Here is a 24457-nt window from a genome sequence, read left to right as displayed (position 1 = left end):
GAAGCCATAGACCCTGAGGCCAAAGGAGCATGAAAGTAGTTAGAAGAAAATTATTCACGAGAGGTGAAAATAGAAAAGTCATACTTCTAAATCAGCACATTCTATTCAACTTAAATATGGATGTCTAACTAAAACTGTGTATTAGATATCATACAAGTAAAGATTTGGCTATTTCATCCACATCCCCATAAGTTTATGAACTTGTTTTGGCCAGAACACATTTTCATCTTTAAGCTGAGAATGGAAGGCTTGATCACAGGCCAATTAGCCTGGGACGGTCCCTGTTTACAACTGCTGTCCCAGTTTAATTACTGACAGTGCTCCCTTTCATTCTCAGAAGTGTCCTATTTTGACAAAAAATTGTATAGTCACCAGACATACAAGGTGGTTCCCTGAGTGAAGTCGATTCTGTAAAGAGAGAAAACCCTAAGACTTCATGAGAACTGGGGAACAAGTTGGCAACAGGGAACCATGGGAAAGTCACAAAAGCACCACAAAATTTGGAACGAATGAATCCTGAACCATGATAACGCTGCTATATTTCTGCTTATTTCTCTCTCTAATCTCTGAGGCTTGGGGAATTTAGCTCTGAATTGAGTTTCACCCTATCTTGGAACCAATTTGTCTCTAAAGCAGAAGAAATATAAACAGACCGTACTGAGCGCCAATGCTTTGCACCAAGCTGAGCCTGCTACTGACACTGCTCTGATGCCACTTGAGTCCATGTTCCTGGAATGGACTCCCCTGTCTTTCTTCCCAGCTTTGGGTCGTCTCTGAAGCAATGTCCTCCTTGTTACTCTATTTCTTACTGAATTCCTGGCTTGTCGTTGGCTGGAACTCAAGTCTCTCCCTTGAATGAACGCCAGTTTCTCTTGCTTTGATCTTCTAAAAACACTTTTTCATTATAACAAAAAGAACATTAAAATAAATACAATCATAGAACGCAAGGCTGCTTCAAGGCCTACCACTTTTCCCCAAATGAAAAGTCTTACGTTAGACCAACACCCCATTTTCCTCCTCCTCCAAACACTCTTTCTGCATCCTGGAAATCGCTAGAGATGGTCTTTAAGTTTTAGAAAGCACAAAGAGGTGACATGCCTGTAATTCCACCACTTTGAGAGCCAAGGTGGGAGGACGGCTTGACCCTAGGAATTCAAGACCAGCCTGAGCACCATAGTGAGTCCTCGTCTCTACAAAAAATTTAAAAATTAGCCGGGCATGGTGGCATGTGCCTGTAGTCCCGGCTATACAGGAGGCTGAGGAGGAAGGATTGCTTGAGCCCGGGAGGTTGAGGCTGCGGTGAGCTGTGATCCTGCCACTGCACTCCAGCCTGAGTGACAACCCAGTGAACACTTCGTAAACAAGGGCTTTGGTGCTGAAAACACTAAAATGAAATTCTTACTTGCCAATAATTCAATCTCGGAATGGGAGAAAATTCTGGAGCGGGATATTAGTACACAGTTATAAAGCAATGAGTTATAAAGAAACGAGTTAAGTCCCACAGTGAAGGTGTGCAGAATGGCAGAGAGGGAGAGAGTGACTGCACTGTCCTGGGGTGCCTGGTGGCACCCACCACGGTCCAGCTGGCCCTGTCCACCACAGGAGTAGGGAATGCTGAGATAAGAACAGTTGGGCCGGCTCCCATCCAGCTGGCTCAAGGGCTTCCACTGCCCCAGATAGGAAAACCCTGCATTCGGCGGGGGGAAGGTTTCACAGGAAAACGTCCCACTTGCAGCAAGTATGAAGGGTAAGTAAGCATTCATCAGGATTGGGACAGTGGTGTAGATGCAATTGACATACGTGCAAGGACAGGTGAAAGCAGGTGACCAGCACCACAGGAGTCACAAAGGCCTGCTGAGCGGTGGGCTTTAAAGAGAGGGCAACTGCCAGGGGTTGAGAGGCTCCACGACCCACATTTGGGGAGCTGGATCTTATTCCACAGATGATGGAGACCGCTGGTGCCGCTGCCTGCAGGACGGAACGTCAACTGCCAAGCCCAAGCCGACTGTCAAGCTTCATTTCTTCCCTTTGCCGCCAAATTACGTACTTCCCAGAAACATCATCACTGGGATGTGTCGTGTTTTTCTCAGACTCACACTCTTTTCACCGTGAACACCTTTCTCCTTTCCACTTGTAAAATTTCCATTCTTACCAGCGAGCCTCCTTCCTGCGGCTCTGCCCTCTCTCCCCAACAGAATTCATTCTTTCCCGTTCTTTATTTGCAGAGCAATGGCTACACCTCCCTCGGGCCACTGACCCCTCTGCTTTATCATTGTTTTAGTAGGGGTGAGACGGTATTGTGCCCAAAGGCCACAATGATAGCACTAAGGGTGCTTAACATTGGACACTCAGAAAATAGAGGCCTAACATCCCCTTTCCGGAGCTCAACACATAACATCTACAGGGTACATGAGCTGCTTTGGGGGGGGGGCATTAAATATACATGTAAATAGTTAAGAATTGATTTTAATGTCTTTCAGAAAAATTATAACTAGCACCTCAAGCCCATGATCTCAGCGATATTATTGCTTAGGAAGGGCTACATGGAATAAAAATATTAATCAGAGTGGAGGGTTCAGGATGATTACTCTCTCTGACGCTTCCTATTAACTCACGCTGTTTAATGCTTTTCCACAGCACTTGTCCTCATTTGACATGCTTCTATCTGTTGTTCCCCTACCAGAGCGCAGGCTCTACGAAAGCAGTTTAGTCCACTCTGTTTGCTGTTATATTCCCAGAACTTAGGCCAGTACCTGCTAAGTAGTAGTGAGGTTTAAAACATAGTTGTTGAAAAACAGTGGGGGAGGGAAGTAGAAAGTGAGAGAGAAGAGAAGAATAGAGAACAGAAGAGGGAAGGGGAAGGAAAAGAGGAAAGAAGGAAGGAGAGAAGGAGGGAAGAGGAAGGAAGGAAGGAATTAGAGTTAGTGCAAATAAATAATATAGAAAGTATAGAAATATAACTGTGAAGGCTGTAGAGTGTTTTGGAGGCACCAGAATAGCAGACTAAAGGAACACACGGAGTTTGGAGAGGAAAGATGATAAAAGATAAGAGCTACCTGAATGATCAGCTAAAGACCTAGAATAGTATGACACAAAATTCTCTAGGCTGCACCATCGATCCCCAGAAGCACTCAGAAGGCTCTATCCTGAACTCTGTCGTTTCTATTCTGTGATAAAACTGAAGAGTTAAAGCTACTCGGAGAACATTCACACGGGAAGATCCTGATGGCATCTCGGCTTCAGCCTTTGAAGCTCCGCCATTTTCAAAGCACGTGGTGGAGAAAATGATGGTGTCCCAGGAGTCAGAACACCTCTGCGTGTTTCTTCTGGCTCCAACATCAACTAGGTGAGTGATCGTGTGAGAAAGTCCTAAGGTTTAAAATTTAGGAGGCGCCCAAAGACTGCTGAAGGCAAAGTGGAAATATAAAAGGAGGCCATCGAGGCATGGGACCCCAAAACAATGTGAATCTGCTGAGAGTGGAGGTCTGCTTAGTGAGCAGATCTTGAGTGAGACGACCTAAGCCAGGCCCAGTTGTCGACCTGGTCACTGCCCTCAGTTTAGGGAAAACAAATCTCTAACCAAGAAATTATAAAATACTATGAGTGATATAATTAAGTCAGTTAATATAATGTGCCCAGTGTGTTGCCAGGTTGATTAATTTTGTCTGGGCATGCTGGTAAATGTTTTAGAGAGGAGGTAACGTTTGGGTAGCCATTACATTTGAAAAATATTGATCTAAATACATTTCCCAAAGGAAAAAATATGTATCATCGATGGAACACAAGCTGTTTATAGATGGTGCACTGAAGAAATGTTTTAGCTTTGACAATTATGTACATATCTGATTATGTTTTCTATAAGTTATATCAAGATAGAACAAGACCGATTCTCAGACATTGCTATGTAGGACGTGGCTAAGTTAAAAACAAAAACAACCAAAACACGGAAGGGAGTAGGACTGTCTTCCGTAACTCTGGCTCTCTGGATTTCCTTCACTGTTTCATTTTCATTCGAACCACTGTCACCATCTCATGCCAATTTTTAAATGTCTGCTATATTACTGAAAGTTTTAGTGGTTCCAGCAATAACACAACTATGGGGAGAGTTCAAATAACCTAACGACTCTCCATCAAATGGGTTCCTACCCCATCTGACCTGCTTTGGTCAGCTTAGAGGAGCTGGAGAGCAATGTATCTGGCCACTTTGCAGATTCAGTTTCTGAGCTGGAAGGGACTCCAGTGCCCTCATGTTACAGATAAGGAGACTGATGTCCAGAAAGGGCTGGCGACCTATGCCAGGCCACACGGGAGGTGAGTGGCAGAGCCCAGACGTCAACTCACACTACTTGATGACAGGTCAGTGCACAAACCACAGCATCTACTCATCGGCAGTACAGACAAATGGGGTTTTCTTGTTTCTCGCAACAGACCTCAACATGCTGGAAATCTATAAAGTTAGTGACATGGCATTGGTGGCTTTGTTCAGACACTTAAATGTGAAGAGTCACCGCCGGTAATCAAGACAGACAAAACAAAGCAAGAATGAAGGCGGATAAGAACGTTAAAATTGTCTCACGGTCTTACAGTGTAAATATCAGGCAGCATATTATTGATAAAAAACATCAGAATTACCTCCAAGGACCATGCCAGCCTGACAGCACTTTCTAAGGCGACATGCTGGGCAGTTTTTTCTGCGTATTTTATCAACAATGCAATCATTTCTTCCAGCACATAAATAGTTATGCTGCCCTAAAAAGAAAAAAAAAAAGAAAATTATTTACAGTGGTCTAAAGACTGGAGGAAATTCTATGCAGTGACAACTGAAATAAAGGACGTATCAGTAAGTGCACAGGACGTATCAGTAAGTGCACAACTCTCTCAGCTGACTCCTGCTTGGCGAGGCTAAGTCAGTGATCCCATGAACTTGCTCCATACTCCACCTGTGCTTTCCGGAATCCAGGTGAGGCAAACAGAGTTTCACAGGCAATCCTAGGACTCCTTCAGAAATCTTTGGTACAAGATTTCTGTGCATCTTCTTGATGGTGTCCGTATCAGGTTGCCTGAGACCTTCTGTCATTCCAAGACCAGCTACATGCTGCTGATAGCATTGCTTGCATAAGGCAGTTAAGTGCTAGTAAAACCTTTTGCTTCTGACACCTATGCCTTCAAGAAGACAGATACAGACTAAAGAATTAAAGAAGTCTCGGGAATAGACCCTAAAAAAAAAATCTATCTGCTTAGTTCTACTAGAAAACCCTGGAGCTAGTTCTCTCTTAAAGGGCCTAATGCTTGTGAATAGTATGCAAAAAAAAAAAAAAAAAAGTCACTTACTGTACTACATTTAATGCCTGGTTTATTTTGACCACAAATTAGAAAATCTTGTGAATAGAAATAATGGTAAAGGAAGACCAATTTGAAACAGAAAGAAGCGTTCAATGAAAGAGAGAAGAATCGTAGAAGAGATATATGTATAAAACCCATCAAAAGCTGGGTCATTTTACATAAAGAAAATTACCTTTATCTTTAAAAAGGTCTACGCTATGTATTTAGTATTCAACAAAGATGATTTTTAAACCACAAGTGTTTTACTTAATATGACATAGAATACTCTGATTTATTTAGATTAAACAAAAATGAAGAAAAATTCAGCTTAAGCACGTGAACATAAATCAATTGAAGAATTTCCCTTTTTTTGGCACTACCTTTCTCCAGTAAATTTTTAAAAAACAAACGGTGAGTCTTTTAATATCATCTGCCTGCTTATACTTCTTAAGCATACAAATAATTTGAAAAGATCGCGGAATTTCCGTGGTATTTCACATGAGTTAACATTGAAATCGGAATCACACCTCTGGTCAAAGTTTGTGGTCACGGAACACAGAGGCATCTTAGACATGTGCTGAATCAGGCAGGGGGGCAAGAGGATGCCCAAAGGGTGAAGGGAGAAAGGAAAAAGGCTAAAAAGGCTGTGTCTGAGTGATGGCCAGCAACAAAGTGACGCTTGGCCTGGGGGCGCTTTTTGGAAAAACACAGATACCACAGACTCATGTTCTGTGCACTCACACACTAGCCTTTGCTGTCCTGTCTGGGAGTCCCGGGAGCTGGGCTTTTCCCTCATAAAGGGTCATCATGAAGCTTCATATTTATGCTACCCTTGTGCACATGCTGTCAGCCCTACCGGAGCTTAGCTGGGTGGACTGCGTGCTACTTTCTAATTTTACTCTGATTGATTTATCACAAATTATATATTCAGGCTACAGGAATGACTAGGGGAGCTAAGCATTTGTAAGCCAGTCTATCATCCATCTATCTATCTATCTATCTATCTATCTATCGAATCCATCCATCCATCTACTATCTGTCTCTCTATCTGTTGTCTCATCCATTCATCCATCCATTTATCCATCCATCCATCCATCCATCCATCCATCCATCCATCCATCCATCCATCCATCCATCCATCCATCCATCCGGACCCTACATTGGTCTCATAAGACAGAACAGGAAATAGAGAGAAATAGAAAATAGAAAACCCTATCCAGAAAACAAACTTAAGCAAATAGTACACAGAGATGTAACTGATGGTTGAAGGGAGGCTCTCCTACTCTCTGCTCTGAGGTCACAAATCTCCTGAAAAAGTCTGATCGAAACAACAGCTGCAGGAATGGTCTCACTCGTCTTATTTCTACTTCTTAAATGATTGTCAGCAGCATCCCTTTCTTCAGCATCTCAGAGAAGATCCTCCCTTCCAGCGGTCTCTGCCTATGCTTGTGAAACCAGTCCTTCCCACCTGCCTTCAAATCTTGCTCTGGCAATTTCCTCCTTTCTCTCCTAACAACTCGAGTCTCTCCTTGCCCGATGATGTCTTGCTTTCTCGTTGCTTTTCCATTCCCCAAAATTCAAGCATCAAAACAAACAGAAAAAGGAATGAGTTCTCACTCTAGAGCCTCCCTGAACTCATCCCTTGTTTTGGTCATTAAACGAAGTTAGGAAAGTCATCTCCACGTTCGCTCTCTCCCTAACTTCCCTTCCTCCTCCGTCTACATCACTTGACTTGCATGTGCACTGTTCTTACTAGTTGGGTTAACAACACAAAAGACTCCTTCAGTCCTGAGTGCTGTGTGTGGCTTCTTCCTCAACTGCCCGAATCATCTGCCATGGGTTTCTCCCCCACCTGCCGTTGCTTCCTGTTTCAGCACCTCTCTCCTGACTCTCCACCTGTCTTCCCCGCAGTTCCTTTTAAGGTCCCTTGGCCAACCATTCTTCCTTCTATGTGGTGTTCCACCATACACACTTTGTGGGTAGTCTCATCGTCTTTTCTGATGGTCCCCAAATCTCCTCCTGAGTTCTGACCTTGCAATCATCTCTCTATAGCTACCTCAAACTTAATACGTATGATAATTTACGATTATCTGGTCAAATTATTTCATGACTTGTATTATTAGAGAAATTTTGTGACAAATTAAGGAAATTCAAAACAAGCTACAATTTCATTACTATACATCTATTCTCATTTTTGTGTTTTCTTCCTGGTCTGAGGGTTTGTGTCACTTCCAAAATTCATCTTGAAACTTAATCTTCGAGGCAACGGTATTAGGAGGTGGGGCCTTTGGGAAGCGATTAGACCTCGAGGGTGCTGCCTTCATGGATGGAATGGACGCCCTTAGAAGAGGGTTTCAGGGAGTGAGTTTGGTTCTTCTGGCCCCCTCTGCCATGTGAGGAAGCAGACAGCTGCCCTTATCAGGCACCGAACCTGTGGCACCTTGATCTTGGACTTCCAGGCCCAGAATACTGAGAAAATAATTTCTGTTTTTTATAAATTACCTAATTTAAGGTATTTTTGTCATTGTAGTAGGAACAGACTAAAATATTCCCAGTCTGTCTGTACAGACTTAGATGGTGCTTAATAACTATTTGTTAATATTTGTTGAGTGTATTTATACTTTTACAAAACTCTCATTCATTCAGCAAGTATTCATGAGTATCTCCTATGTCCCCACACTGTTCATTGAATAATCCTTCATTTTTCCACTAAATTAAAATGCCATCTTATTTGTTGATACTATACTATAGTGTTGAGTGGCACAGTTACCGAGGCCAGATTGTTCAAAGCTCAGATCTGCAACTTATTATTCATAAGATGAAGACAACAAAAATAAAAGACAATTATTAAGCACTTACTATGTGCCAGGCATTGTCATGAGCTATTCAAATGTTTTAACTTCTTTAATCGTCAAAGCAATTTTTGGAAGTATTATTATTCTCATTTTATAGAGAGTTAACTGAGGCATAAAGAAGTTTAATAACATGCTCAAGCTTACAAAGTTAAACATTTTAGGTTACCAGGAGAGGTGGAACAGGAAGTTAAGAGTATAGAATTTGAAGCAATACTGTTTAAGTTCAAACACCGTTTAGTAACTGGATGAAATTTGGTAAGCAAAGTGAAAACATCAGTACGTACGATAACCTCTAAGGAATATTAGAGCTCAGAATAGTCGAACACTTAATGCATATCTACTATAATTGTGATCATCACATTCCTAAATCCTAAATATTTAGATTTGGTAACAGATATAACCCAAAAATTATATTCCTAGTCAAGTTATTTGGTTTTAAAGGCAATGTAAAGGTATACTCAAACATCCATAAAATCAGGAAATAAAGCCCCAAGATACTCTTCCTAAACAGGTTCCTGAAGAGGTCACCCAGTCAACTATATATAAGTTGTAATAAAGAACAGCTGAGATAGGATGTCTGGTATGAAAGGACTGATGATAAATACTATATCAGTGTAAACATATATTGAAGTATAAACAAGGAAATTATTGTTACCAAACAGAATGCAATTCCTGTAAGTCTGGCGGGACAAAAGGACTTAGCAGTTCACCAGTTAAGGTTTGAGTGTGAAGGAATATGTCTGATAATTAAGAGCACTGGTATGAAGTCACGACCTTGAGAGGCTGATGCAACTCCTATCATTTTGGATAGCCCCTAGCAGACTGGAATGGCCCAGAAGAATCTAGAGGCTCAGTCCACTCTAACTATGGCCATCTTGGATCCCAAGTGCCGGGCCATCGAAAGTGCAAAGTAGATACAACATCGCGCAAGCAAAATATAAAGGGCATAATTAGAGGGGCCTTTGGGAAGTGATTAGAACCTGAGGGTGCGACCTTCGTGGACGGAATGAATGCCCTTGAGAGAGGGCTTCAGGGTGTGAGTTTGCTTCTTCTGGCCCCTCCTGCCATGTGAGGATGCAGCAAGGGCGCCATCTTGGAAGCAGACAGCTACCCTCATCGGGCACTGGACCTGTGGCCTCTTGGAGATTTTTTGGCTAAAGAAATGTCACAGTCAGTCAGTTCCAACTATAACTGACTAGGACAATCTGGCATGCAGCCAGGACCCAGAGCCACCAGGAATGCAAGGAACGCAGAAAGGACCACTCCACTCCACGTGTCACTCCTTCATCAGGTACCTGGCTGTTTGTGCCAGGGAAGAAAGTTCAGGCACAGAGCAATGGCTCTTTTGCAACATCACCCTGGATACCTGCAAAATGTTCTACTTCGGGCACTGGAAATCTAACCTAACATCCATTGCTACGGCATTTCTTCAGACAACAGTCCCCCATGCATATTCTGGCTTGGAAAAACACATCCGTGCCTGGGTCCCCTCGCTTAGCGGTCATAAACTCACTCATAAACTGGCTGGTGGATCAATGTGCACACTATTGCTTCTTCTCGGTTCAACATGACACTGCCATGATAAACAAGTGCACAGAGTCGCTGTGTTAAATCACCCGGGGTGCTCTGTTTCCTAATCCCCTTGGTGTTCACCCACACCTTCACCACAAAGTTACAAGACAGTCAGCAACAGCACCCATGGTGATAAGCCACCCCTAACGATGAGCAACAGAGTCCACTTGAAGAGGAGACGCTGCCCTCCATCTATGCATCCACTGCCCCTGGGGAAACGCTACCTGACGTTTTTAATAGAGCACCAGGTTTTCTCTTTCTCCTTGCAAAATGGACTGCTTTAGGGTGGGAAAAGAAGCGGGGTGAGGACTGAATATCACATCTCTTCTTTTTAATCACATACTCTCTCTTATGTTCCTTATGCTCCAGCTGTATTAATGGCCTCGTGTTACCCCAAGCCCTCTCATGCCTCTGTTACTTTCCTCCCTGCCTTCCCATTTACCTGCTTTGCAAAGGGCCAGTCATCTTCTAAGTGGTGGCTTACCAGCTGCCCTCACCTGGTCTTCCCTCACTGTCCCCAGGAAAGCCAAGTGCACATCCACTAGACCCTTGTTGTAAATGCCGGGTGCCCATCATGGGCGGGGTCTGTGAGAGTAGGGACTACATATTATGGTCCTTTAGTTCTTGTGTCTAATAGACCGACGTACACGTAATGTGTTAAATGTATACATAAAATTATATTTAGTTTCACTTATGGCTATAAATATAGTTACACTCAACAATATAAGACCTGTAATTATGTTTCACTTATTGTCATATATTGTGAGTAAAAAATAAATTGCTCCAGATTTTTTAGCACCCTTTTAACATTTACTTTTATTAAAGAATGCCTTTCATCCAGCAATTGCTTGCTTTTTTATAGAAATAGACCATGAGTTAAAAGTAGAGTCTAACAAGTTTATTTTTAACCCCTATCTTTGCAGAAAGAGGTTATTATCCCTAAAAATATTATGCTAATGAACTGAAGAAAAGATTACTGAATGGTTGTATTTACATATTGTTTCTAATTAAATATAGAGATATTCAATTGTATATTTTAATATTTTATTATATATTGTATTTTATTGTAGATATTGTATTACATATTTTGCTTCTAATTAAATATAGGTATTAATTGCTTTTAATTAAATATAGAGATATTTAATTTCCAAGTGTTACTATCATTTTAAAAATCATATTCTATGAAAATAGAAGCACTATCAAATTGTGATTAGGTCATTTGTTGTCTAGTGACTTACAAAACTTTTAGATACATGGCAAAATTTAATTTTAATTGAAGCAAAATATCTATATTGTAAACTAGGAAGAGACTTATCTGTAAAATAAGACACCTATATTGGTTCTAATGTGAGCACAAGTGAACATATTTCACTCGGGTCTGTGAGAGGTTACAACTTTTCAAGGCTTCTTTTTTTAAAAGGCGGGGGAAATATGTAGTAAAACGATGGGAGAAATAAATATACATGTTCAACAGGTAAATAAATAAAACAGGGAAAGTCAGGATGACAGGACCCAAGAATCACAGGCTTGGGGCAACCCGAGCTGGTGGTACATATGGGGTCCACAAACACAGAAATTCTGGATAAAATGTCATAGAAGCATGTTGTTTAATTCCAGTCTGGGACCAAAAAAGGAACATCCCAGTCAGCCAGAAATAAAAAAAGAAAAGACAGCCAGAGAGACAAACTGAAGTGGACTCTGCAGTGACCCAAAACAGTTTCAGATGCAGCTATGGGGTCCAAGAGTTTGTAACGGGGATTTAAAACCCACGAGCGGCTGGGAGATGGGACTTCGGCCTCAGTGGGAAAGGGTGGTGGAAACTGACCCAGACACATTAAATGGAGAACCTCAAGAGCTGCCTTATGAAAACAGGGCTAGAAAATGCTATACAGAAAATGCTGGGGACAGACAGGGACAGATCCCTATCTGTCCAAATCTTAGGCTGAGGAGAGAACTCATCCACAACAAGAAACAAAACAGACAAAATAAGGCCTTGGCCTTCAGTGAGGGTGATGGATTTTCACTATCACAGGGTGTAGGGACCTGGCCCAAGGAACCAAGAAAGGTACAGGACCAGTGAAATTTCCAGGGTGCTGGTAGAGGTAAACATAAGACGTATCTAGCCACAGGTATGAACACATGCAAAAAAGAAAAAAAGAAAAAATGATCTGTACAAAAGTATTCATAGTCACATGGAGCAATATATATAGTAGCTTCAATCTGAAAACAAATCAAATGATCACCTGTAGCGTATTATATAAACAGACACTGTTTTATTCATTCAATGCATTATTAATGGCAATGAGAATGAACGAGTGTCTAGCCCGATGCACAAATGTGTGTGAGCCATGTAAGTATAAAGTCGTATAAAATGAGTAGACATGTGATTCTATTAGTACGAAGCTCTAAAACAGTCATAACCAATCTATACTCTCAGAAGCTGGGATGGTCACTACTTTTGGGGAGTGATTGGAAGGGGCAAAATGGAGCTTCTGGGAACCTGAGGATGGTTACAGTTTTTGATCCAGGTGACAGTAACACCGTCTCATTTGCTACGTTCCACATTCTTCACGTGAGCGCTTTTCAGAAAATACTCGTTAATAAAAAGTGTCTTTCATTTTGAAAATGGCTCCACCTAAGGGGACTGCATGAAGGGCCCTAGGACCCCACAGAGTGTGGGTAGGGTCAACCCCTAGACGTCCAGACACTGAGAGTCACAGTCAGAAGCCTCAGAGAAAGAAGGGGCAACTCCTGAATTATAGGACTACGTGTTTACAAGTGGAGCTTCTCAACAAAGTCTCTCCATGAATCCCACCAAAGTATCCCACCAGAAAAAGGGCAGACTGTAGCCACCACCAGAGAACTGTAGTGACAGTCACACGTCTACCTGGAGTATATAACTGTTCTCCCTGTCTAACTTCTCTTTCACACCTGCCCCTGGGGAGGTCAACAGCAGCTGTCAGTGGGTGCCTGTGAGCAGGGTAAACAGAGAGGAAGCTGATCTTGTTTGCTTTGCTCTGCAGGGTTCAAGCCTCAAGCATGGAGCACAGAACTAGGGCAAAGGAGAAACCTGACATGAGTGCTTGGAATTTGGATGACAAAGCTGGCCTGGACACGGTGATTACTAAAATGATCAAAAACTATGAGACATGCAAGTGGCCAATAAACATGTGAAAAGACGCTCAAGATCGCCAATCATCAGAGAATTGCAAATTAAAGCCACAATGAGATATCATCTTACACCAGTCAGAATGGTCATCATTACAAAGTCAAGGAACAACAGATGTGGATTCTCAGCGTGGATGCAGAGAAAACTAAATGCTCATACATTGTTGGAGGGATTGTACACTAACCAGCAGTTCTACCTCTATGGGAAGCAGTATGAAGATTCCTTTCAAAGAACTGAAACAGGACTGCCGTTCGACCCAGCGATCCCCCTCCTGAGTAGCTACCCAGAGAAAAATAAATAGTTAGATTAAAAAGACACCTGCACTTGTCTGTTCATCACAGCATCATTCACAATAGCAAAGTTTTGGAACCAACCTGAGTGCCTATCAATGGTGGACAGGATAAAGAAAATGTGACATATACGTCATAAAACAGTACAGAGCCATACAGGAGCCCAGCAGGTCGAGGCTGCGGGGGCCAGGAGCGGCCACTGCACTCCCGTCTGGGCGGCAGAGTGAGACTCCGACTCATGAAAAAAAAAAAAAGAAAAAAAAAAGAGGGGAATCATGTCCTTTGCAGCAACCTGAACGAAGCTGAGGCTATTGTCCTAAGTGAACGAACTCAGAAACAGAAAACCAAACACTGCATGCTCTCACTTATATGGGGGGACCTCCAAATCCCCGGAATGTATTAAAAAATTGCCACTCATTCTTACAGGTTTCAACTTCAGTCGCCTCCGAGTTCCTCTCCACTCGACGCGATGCGCTCATCAAGATGCTTTTGTCCACTGCCCAAAACGGGTTCTAGACTTGTCGATGTTGACGCCTTTTAGGCTCTTGCCATTTTTTGTTTCACCTCTTCCGCGTCGGCAACACGTTTCCCTTTCGGGATTTTCTCATCCAGGGAAACAAAGGGATCAGTCAGGCTGTGTGTGGTCAAAAACTGTTGAACACTCAGCATGATGTGGGCAGGTGTGCTTGTAAATCGCCCATCATGAAATGGGCAAACACACGGAAAGAATCTCAAAACAAAATTAAAAAATTTCACCGAAGCTGAATGCAGCCTCTTGCAACAATGTAGCTGGTTCATTGATGTGATGGGTTCCCAGAACACTTATGTATCGTGGAAAGCCTGTACCATAAGGGACTCGCCCTCCAGAAGATAATTCTAGTTTTTTTGGGGGGGGTTCCCCCTTCTATGTGGTAGGTCAACAACGAGTACTCAGGGACGTAAAGATGGAAATAACAGATACTGAGAAATGCCGGGAGGTAGGAAGGAGGACGAGGGTTCAAAACTACCTGCCAGGTGCAATATTCACTATTCGGGGAAGAGGGATACCAGAACCCAATCGCCACCTCTACTCAATATGCCCATGTGACAAACATACACACTTGTACCCCTTGAATCTAAAATAAAATAAATGACAAATAACAAACCATAGGACTGGTCTAAGATTTCATGTAGGAGATTAAAAAAATACTAGCCTACAGAACACGCTTTGATATTAGAAGTAGTAAGGCTAATACTGGTATTGTGAAAAAATATATAGATGTACATACATATAAAACAATTAGGTAATTATTTTCATGTTGCAAAAAATGTAAATGTAAAGTGGTATTTCTCAACTGGAGGCAATTTTTCCTCCTTTTCTCATCTGGAGACATGCCTAAAGAAAATGTTGGGGCCGGGCACGATGGCTCACACCTATAATCCCAGCACTTTGGGAGGCTGAGGTGAGAGGACTGCCTGAGTCCATGGATCGAGACCAGCCTGGGCAACTTGGCAAGACCTCATCTCTACAATAAATAAAAAAATTAGTCGGGCATGGTGACGCGTGCTTGTAGTTGCCGCTACTTGGAAGGCTGAGATGGAAGGATCGCAGGAGTCCAGCAGGTTAAGTAACGTGCCACTGCACTCAAGCCTGGGTGACAGAGTGAGACTCAGACTCAAAAAAAAGAAAAAAGAAAATGTTGGTTTACGCAACTAGGAGATAGGTATTACTGAGGAGAGGCCAGGGAGGCTGTGGAACATTCTTCAATGTACAAGACAACCCCCACAGCAAAGAATTGTCTGGCCCAAAACAGCCAAAGTGAGGCTGACAAATCAACCTCATGGTATCAACTCATGATCCCGTCACTGTTTCAAAAAGGTCTGTCGGCTGAAAATGCCCAGAAGGAAAGACAACTCCAGCAGCCACAGGTGCTAAGAACCAGGCCATCATGTCTAGGATCATCTTCGTCTAATAGGAACCAGAGCTCCTTGGAGAAAGGGCTGATGCAGGGCTAGGTCAGGGAACGCACACGTCTGGGATGCTTTGCTGGGACAGATCATTTGATTTTATCGAGGGCTAATAAAATGGTGTCACCCTGACCACTGAAAAGCCACACTGACCAAAAACAAGACTATCTGCATATCAAAAAGAATTAGTTCAAGTGATCAAAACACATTGAATATATTTTTAATGCCATAAGCACATAATGATGTGTAAGAAGAGAAAGAATGAGAGAAAGCAACAAAAGGAACTCAATGGAAACCACTGGAGGCTTCAAGAACCCAGATCATGATTTTGAAAATCGAACATTAAAGGCAAATAATGATCTACTAGACTTTCTACCAAAAATTACACTTTAAGATTATCAAATTATCTTTTAGAAGAGTAAAGAACTATAAAAGTTTACAGCTGATAAAATCAGAAGGGAAAATCGTGTAGAAAAGCATCCCTTTGCAATCCCTAATGTAATGACTCCCACTTGTCAAGTCCAAAAGGACAATGAGCATACCCCTCCACTGGCAACTACATATCTGAGTGAGGTCACATTTTCTTCATACGCTTCAATCAAAACAACATATTGCAAAATACTGAATTTAGATGAGAACCCAGCTGTCTTCTATTAAGGTCGACGTTAAAATGACTTATAAAGATGTAAAACAACGCCATTTGTGTCATTAAATTTTTTTTTGTTTTGAAAAATTAGCATCTAATGGGTTTGCTATTTTTTAAATTAGTTAAAAAAATGTTTCAAAACATGATGAGTCTTAATTTTTGACAAAGTAAATTCTGACAGATACAGTCCACATATACAAAAGCTCTTTGGGCGCTCAATAACTTTTAAGCATGTTAAGGCGTCATGAGATCACTGTTTGAGAACTGCTGGTCTATACAGGACTCTTGTCAAATGTTTAGCCTGAATCAAATCACGTGGGAGGAAAAAAAATTAAACAAAACCAGATTGTGGAGCCATCTACACAATAGCTTGCCTGGAGTCCTTAAAAAATGCCAGTGTCCTGAAAGACACACAAAAATGGGAGAGCTTCTAGATTAAAGGAAACAAAATAGACTTGTTGACCAAGTGAAATACATAGTCCTTGACTATCCTGAAAGAAAAAACATCTATAATAGAACATTTTGGAACAACTGAAGGAATTTTAATACCGGCTGAGTATTAGAAAAAAATATTGCATCAGTGTAAATTTGTGGGTATGAGAATATTGTGCTTATTATAGTAGAGGATATTCCGGTCTTTAGGACATGAGTTTTGAAGTCTTAAGAGGTCTTCAGAGTTGATGTGTGCTACTTACTTTCAAATAGTTGAGTACAGATGCTCACCGCACTATTTCAAATGTTCTGTATGTTTTCTGGAAGCCAAAATATTCCAAAGATAAATAACAGAATGAACGTTTTTTTGCATTCAGCAATCAGGGGCTGGTCATGCAACACTGGAGTACAGAGGCAAGGGAGGAAAGACTATTTGGCAGAGTGTAAACCGCAGCAGGACAGTGACAAACCAGAAAGATCTGAAATGTCTTTATAAAGACCGGAGGGTTCTCGGTAAAAATGAAGGAAACAGGATGTGGGGGCAGAGAGAGGAGAAAGAAAATTGACTTATTTTATGTGACCCTAAAAGAAAATAAATATTTTATCAGTATTTAATTTTCCCAGAAGAGGATTGAAAGGTGCGTGGACATTCCTAAGGATACAGGAGATCTGAGGATTCTTTGGGCTGGGAACTCAGATGACGCCGGTGACGCTGGCCAGAGAACAGACTGCTGGGCACTGAGCACGGAGCACAGACAAGGGTGTATGACACCTGATGGGGACTGCAGGGCACGGTCACAACACACCGGTGGGCAGCAGGGCGGAGAGTGTCACCTCCTGTCTCTCACGCGAGAATGTTGCTATGCTTCACCCTGAACCCGAGGACGCTCCAGGAACCCCGATTTAATCCAGCTATCAGGTAAACAACTCCTTCAGTAGAGACGGGGCATATTCCTAATCTCTCATTATGCAAGAGTATATGTTGTCTTTACCAAGAATAACCACCCAGCTTGACAGAATTCTTGCTAATCCCTTAGCATTTAGTACTTCAGAGAGGAAGTCTAAGGCCAGCCCAATGTTTATTTCTTGGTAGCCAGCCAGTTGTTCTGATCCTACTGAAACTCATGTAAAGTGTCTACTTCTTAGGAAAAATTAAACATTTTCCCAATATGTGTGAAGTTTTGGCTTTTTAAAATTGCATTTGTGAGGGATGCAGCAAGTTCTCTCAGTCTACAAAGTAAAATGTTTATTTAACTGTTAAACCTTACATCTGTTATCCAAGTTCTACCATCTTTGAGCTATAGGATGACCTAGAAAAAAATCATTTAACCCCTCGGTGCTTCAGTTTCCTCATCTGTACGATAAACGCACAGGCCAGGCATGGCGGCTCACACCTGTAATCCCACTGCTTTGGGAGGCCAAGGTGGGAAGATCCCAGCTACTTGGGAAGTTGAGGCAGAAGGACTGCTTGAACCCAGGAGTAGGAGACTAGTCTGGACAACACAGAGAGAACCTGTCTCTAATATATATACATATAATTATATGTATATATAATAAAATAAAATAAACTTAAATTAAAATAAATATTATATCAGTATTTAATTTTCCCAGAAGAGGATAGTAAGGTTCATAGAAATTCCTAAGGATACAACAGAGCTAAAGATTCTTTGGGCCTTACAGTGGTCCCCTGGGCCCTCTGGAGTGTGGTGGCACATGCCTGGTGCCTATAGTTTCAGCTACTAGGGAGGCTGAGGCAGGAGGATCACTTGAGCCCAGGAGTTTGAGGCTAGTCAGTTATGATTGTTCCACTGTACTCCGGCCTAAGAGACAGTGCAAGACCCTGACTCTAAATAATATATATAAAAATAAAATTACTGTTTAAAAGTTATTTGAGGATTAAATAGTGTATGTACAATCTGTAGCACTATGACAGAGATTAAATGCTTAACAGGCAGTAATTATGACAGTTCAACAAACATTCACCATGCACTGACACTATTCTAGGCACTGAAAATACAATGTAAAGGAGATTCCAGGAGCTTATTTTCCATAATCAATTAATACTTTTGCTTGCTTATTTTTAGTTTCTTCTTTAGAACCTCTGATAATTTATGGGTTATATATATTCTATTTATCAAATCCATTATCCAACACCACAGTGATAAGACCATATGCTGTAGAGTCAAACAGACTGTCACTCAAATTCAGTTCCATCACTATCTATCTACATCATGATCAAATGATCTCATCAAAATCTTAGTTTTCCCACCTATAATACAGGGATGAAGATAAACAATTTTTAAGGCTGTTAAGTGGATTAAATGAGCTGAGTTAGAAGAAATACCATAATGACTGGTACATAATAAAAACAACAAATTAGAGTTTGTAATTTTCATCCGTTTGTCCTTTTCCCTTCATTATGAAGTAACTTTTAAAACATGAACGCTACATACCGGGCTTTATTTTCTGCTCTTTATGACTACCAATACAGATTTTAACTCTGTTACTACATCTTAGATCTTACTGAAGCATTTTCTTATCTCAGTTCGCTGTATTTTCGTCTCATTTAGTTCTTATGATACTCATTCTTGCTTTGCAGACACTACTGTCTTTTGTAACAACTCAGAGCAGATTGTTATCCACAGTTTTCTTCTCTTTTTCTTCAGCAATAAATTCTAAGTACGTTTCTTCTAAGATCTAATCTGCCTATTACTGACAGTGGTGTTAAATCAGACAACTTGAGAACGCTCCAGTGGGGGGGGATGTGACTGTCGGGCGAGAGACTGGCAGCCACCCAAGTGAAGTATGCACAGGACATTCACCTGAGCCAAAGCTGGACCAAGTTGGAGGAATGGGCAATGTGAGGAGTGAGAGAGGAAAGAGCCAACGGCCGAGATGCTGAGGGATGGCCTGGACCCGTCTGAGGAAGCTAGTGAGAAGACAGCTGACTGGTCCAGGAGAGGGGTGGAAGAAGTATGAGCCAAGTGCCACAGGGCGAGGTCCTGATTCGTCTCTGAAAGAAACATGGTGCCATTGGGGAAATTTGAGCAGGGGAGTACTGTGATCTGGCATATTTTAACCGAATCCCTTTGGCTTCCAGGTTGAACACAGAGCCAGGAGGGCAGGGCAGAGACGAGACCGTCAAGAGGCCGTTGCACTCAGGCTAATGCGGAAAAATTGTGGTTTGAACCAAAGCGGCCAGTGGAACTGGTGGTGGGGAGGGCAGATTCTGCACACATTCTGAAGGAGGAGCCCAGTGATTAATAGAGTCCTATTTGGAAACCCATTCCAATATTCTGTTTTTAAAGGAACTGAGTGCTTCACATCACCATTCAAAATTACCTTTCCTTCTTCCTTCCCTTCTTTTCCCTTAAATTTAATTTCTGACTGTGGATTGTTTCTCATCCACCCTTCCTGATGCTAGCTCTACTGCTCTCTTTCGAAAGAAAACAAGCCATCTGAATCTCCTCTGAACTCTTTCCTAATTATTCATGCCTCCTCTAACTTGTAAAAGACCAAACTGTGTGCAGCACCTAACTAGGTATACCTGAAAGGTATAGCTGTATATTTAGCTAACCAGCAAGCATTTACGGAAGATAAGTAACTGCACATTACATGCAAAGTTTAAAAAAAAGTTTAGCAGACTAGAGGTGGTTGGTTGATAACGAATGAACCACTTTGGCAACCACTGCTTGATACAGCTCACTGGCTCCCAGCCCACCGAGTCATGAATTGTTCAAGTTTAGACCCTACCTCCAAGACATAAGTCATTTGGAAGCCTCGCACCTGGAAGCTCATGTCTGTTTAAGTCCTGGACCTGGTGCCTGGGTTGCTCCTGGACTGCGAATGTCCACATTTCACTCAGTTTCATGTATGGCTGCCTCACTCCCAGGCCATTGCCTATGTCCACTCTTGACCTTGTTTCCTGCTCAGCTTAAAATTATAGCAGGTAGCTGGGCTCGGTGGCTCAGCCTGTCATCCCGCGCTTTGGGATGCTGAGGTGAGTGGATTGCCTGAGCCCGTGGGTTCGAGACCCGCCTGGGCAACTTGGCGAGACCTCATCTCTATAATAAATCAAAAAATTAGCCGGGTGTGGTAGCGCGCGCCTGTAGTTCCAGCTACTTGGAAGGCTGAGGCGGAAGGATCGCCAGAGCCCAGCAGGTGAAGGCTGCGGTGGCCGGGAGCGGCCACTGCACTCCAGTCTGGGCGACAGAGTGAGACTCCAACTCAAAAAAAAAAAAAAAAAGTCATTTGACCTCACACACCATTGAGAAAGGAGTTTAAGACATCTGCATAAAAATATGAAAACATAATTACAAAACGATTTGCCAACTAAGTGGTTTGCAAATTTCACACACATGTAAATGATTAATTCTTTCCCTCATATTTATACAGTTTATTGTCTGTCTTCTGGAGTACAGAAACCCTGAATTTATCAATGTTCAACTTGATCATTTCTTCGAACCCTGTTGAAGAATATCAGGCGGCTTAAGATTCTGTTACATAGCTGGGCTCAGTGGCTCAACCTATAATCCTGCGCCTTTGGGAGGCTGAGGTGAGTGGATTGCCTGAGCCCACGGGTTCAAGACCCGCCTGGGCAGCGAGACCTGATCTCTACAATAAATCAAAAAATCAGCCGGGCGTGGTAGCGCATGCCTGTAATTCCAGCTACTTGGAAGGCTGAGGCAGAAGGATCGCCGGAGCCCAGCAGGTTGAGGCTGCGGTGGCCAGGAGCGGCCACTGCACTCCAGTCTGGGCGACAGAGTGAGACTCCAACTAAAAAAAAAAAGATTCTGTTACAATTCTCCAAAATTGTACAGTTTCCCTTGAAACTGGCTTGGTTAAAAAAGGAGAAACAGATGAATACTCAATTAGCATTTTGCTGATTGTTATTTAGGTCTAGGTCCCCAAATACATAAGACTTAACTACAACAAGACTTTTAATAAATCTCTTAGTCAATGAGTACAACCACCTCCTACTTCAAACACAGTGCTGCATGACTTAGTGTAATGAGAGAAGTTTATTTTTGGATTTGGATTTGGTTACCAGCTTCCTTACTAACTGGCTGGGTGACTTTAGGAAGGTTACTTTCCCTCTCTGTTTTTACTTCTTATACCTGAAGAGAGATGGTGGTAACTTTTAAAATAACTCCTAAATGGAAATTAAAGGAGAGACAGGCATTTCTTGTCTTATTGTGCTTTGCTTAACTGCGCTGTGCAAATATTCCACCCTGGAAATCCCAGGACTCTTAAGAATTATGCTAAATCTTCTCTAGCTGTGCTCTATGAATGGAACAACATAGCCTGGATGACAGCACATGTTTACAGCATGGCTTACTGAATCTTTTAAGTCCACCGTTGAGACCAACTGCTCAGAAAAAGATCAGAATACTGCTGCTCAGTGACAATGCACCTGGTCGCCCAAGCGCTCTAGCGAGGATGTACAAGGAGACTAATGTTATTTTCATGCCTGCTAATATAACATTCATTCTGCAGCCCATAGATCAAGGAGTTAGCTTTGGGTTTCAAGTCCTATGATTTAAGAAATTCATTTCATTAGCCTGTATCTGCCAGAGATAGTGATTGCTCTAATGGATCTGGGCAAAGTAAATTGAAAACTTTCAGGAAAAAAAAAATCACTATTTTAGATACCATTAAGAACACTCATGGCTCATGGGAGGCAGTCAAAATCACAACACTAACAAGAGTTTGGAAGAATCTGATTGATTCCATGGGCTTCAAGACTTCAGTGGAAGTAACTCCAGATATGATGGAAATAGCAAGAGAGCTAGAATTAGATGGGGGCCAGAAGATGTGACTGCATTGCTGCAACCTCACGAGCAAACTTGAATGGATGAGCATACGTGGTGACTCGTGCCTATAATCCAAGAACTCTAGGAGGAAAGGCAGGAGGATTGCTTGAGCCTGAGAGTTCGAGACTAGCCTGGGCCACATAGCGTGACTTCATCTCTCCAAAGATTCAAAATTTAGCTAGGCGTGGTGGTGTGCATCTATTGTCCCAGCTACCCGGGAGGATGGAGTGGAAGGATTGCCTGAACCCAGGAGGTAGAGGATGCAGTGAGTTGTTGATAGCACCACTGCACTCCAGCTTGGGTGACAGAATGAGACCAAGACTCAAAAAAAAAGAAAGAAGAAGTTTGAGAGTGATCAGATTACAGATGATTTCTCTAAAGCCTTGAGACTGAAATTAGATCACCAAGGAAGTAAGTATATAAACAGAAGGGAAGCGGTCCAAATACTGGGACCTCTAGTGTTAAAAGCTAAGAAAGAAGTCTGAAGGAAGCCTGTGAGGAAAACCAAGAGAGTGTATTGTCCTGAAAACCAAGTGGAGAAAGCATTTCCAGGAAGGTGGAGTGATCAACCCTCAAACGCTACCAATAAGTCAAGTAACATGGGACTGAGAGTCATCCATCTGGATTAGCAACATGGTAACCTTGATCAGAGAAGTCTTCGGTGGAGTGACAGAGGCCAATGCGTTTTGTTGAAAAAGGAGCAGAAAAATGGCTGGTGGCTCGAGGGTGAGTCAAATCAACAGAAGTATTTAGGTTCTACTTTATGGTAGGAGAAATCGTAGCATGCTTGCATGCTGATGGCAGTGATCCAGGAGAAAGGGGAAAGATGACTTGAGGGTGAGGTAGACAATTTCTGGAGTCTGCCCCCGAACCGACAACCTGGGTCTAGTGTACAAGGAAAGTGGAGTGGCCTTAAGTGTAGATCTCTAGCGACAGAGGGAAAAGAGGACTGCAGTTCAGATGCCACATTGACCCCAGCCAGGTGGTGGAAGCAATTTCAGGAAGTTTCCTCAGAAAATTAGGAAGCAAGGTCATTAGCTGAAAGTGAGGCGAGAGAGTGCTGAAAGGCTGAGAAGGGAACAGAAGGTGGAAAGCCGCCATCCGGAAGCCATGGGGAGGGAGGAGACCACAGGGCACATTACCTAGGCCGACCCTCAATCCCACTTACCAATCCTGCAAAGTTTCTCCTCTCCAGAAATCCAGCTAGCAAATCTCTACCCTTCCTGATGTCCATTAATTTTCACCACAACTGATTAGGACATAAAGGCTAGATGATGGATATGAGGTAACGTAATGAGTAAGAGAGAAGGTTCTCTGGATTCCAATCTCAGCCCCACCATTTATTCGCTATTTGCCTGTGCAAGTGATTTAACATCTTTGTGCCTCATGCAATACATTGTAGCCAAGTTCCTGACATGTAGTATGTACTCAGTAAATGCCACTATTATTATTAAGTGTGTTCAGAACCTAGCCACTGCAACTCTTTGGAAGATATCCTAACAAGCTAGAAAATGCTAATTCCAAGTGTAAACGTATGTAGCTATGAAACTTTTGATCTTTTATAAAGCTTTTACAACAAAATCAAATAGCAGTGGAGTCCTTCCCAAACACTTGTGTTTCAAAATGCTGTCTATGTAGTAAAGTTGTCTTTCAAAAGAGAATGACCTCCTTTTTGAAATCATGAAAAATTATCTTTAACTGATGGGGCAGATTAAGTGTCCTTTCTGCTAAATATCTTCTAAGTATCACACTACTGAGACACTTATCATAGGAAAGGCCAGCAATTTGGAACACGTATCCTTTTATAAAGGAAAATATGAACAGCAAAAAGTAACTGGAGATTTGGGGGTAGCTTAGCTTTTAACCGCATAAGACAATAAACAATTCCACATTTGCTGTCAGACATCACCATTCTCAGAGATTCAAGGACCATACCCTGTAGTAAGGAATTTCTCATGGGCATCTGTTCTCCCTGAAACCCAGCTTCTTTCTCTGTCGTGAGGTCCTCTCTCTTCCCTGCCCCCTGCCCAAGCTGCCAGCCTATAACTCCCTGCCTAGCATTACAGCTGCACACACAGAAGTTCATTTCTTCACACTTCCCACCCAGATCCAAAGCAGGCTCTCTGCACATTCTCTAAAGAAATCTGCTGAATAAAAATGGCAACCATTGTGGTCTCTTCTGTTAGCAACACAGATGCTGCCACAATCTTTGAAATGATAAGGATTTTAAAAATGAAATTGTTGCCCGGCTCGGTGGCTCAGCCTGTAATCCCGCGCCTTTGGGAGGCTGAGGTGAGTGGATTGCCTGAGCCCGCAGGTTCGAGACCCACCTGGGCAGCGAGACCTCATCCCTACAATAAATCAAAACATCAGCCGGGCGTGGTAGCACATGCCTGTAATTCCGGCTACTC

At 42.3% G+C, this 24457-nt stretch overlaps 1 protein-coding gene across 1 annotated transcript in view; it reads right to left on the bottom strand.

The window, feature by feature from the left end:
• Window positions 1-24457, bottom strand: part of PGR (progesterone receptor) — a 65165-nt gene that overhangs the window by 30305 nt on the left and 10403 nt on the right. Inside the window, exon 2 of the mRNA XM_008071282.2 lies at window positions 4633-4749. Coding sequence (XP_008069473.1) covers window positions 4633-4749 — 117 coding nt within the window. The remainder of the gene's footprint in view (window positions 1-4632; window positions 4750-24457) is intronic.

This window comes from Carlito syrichta, unplaced genomic scaffold (assembly GCF_000164805.1).
Source record: "Carlito syrichta isolate Samal-C Ts95f unplaced genomic scaffold, Tarsius_syrichta-2.0.1 Scaffold314276, whole genome shotgun sequence".
In the NCBI taxonomy this organism is placed as follows: domain Eukaryota; kingdom Metazoa; phylum Chordata; class Mammalia; order Primates; family Tarsiidae; genus Carlito; species Carlito syrichta.
Note: the sequence above shows the minus strand (reverse complement) of the source record. Positions and strands in the feature narration are given on the sequence as shown.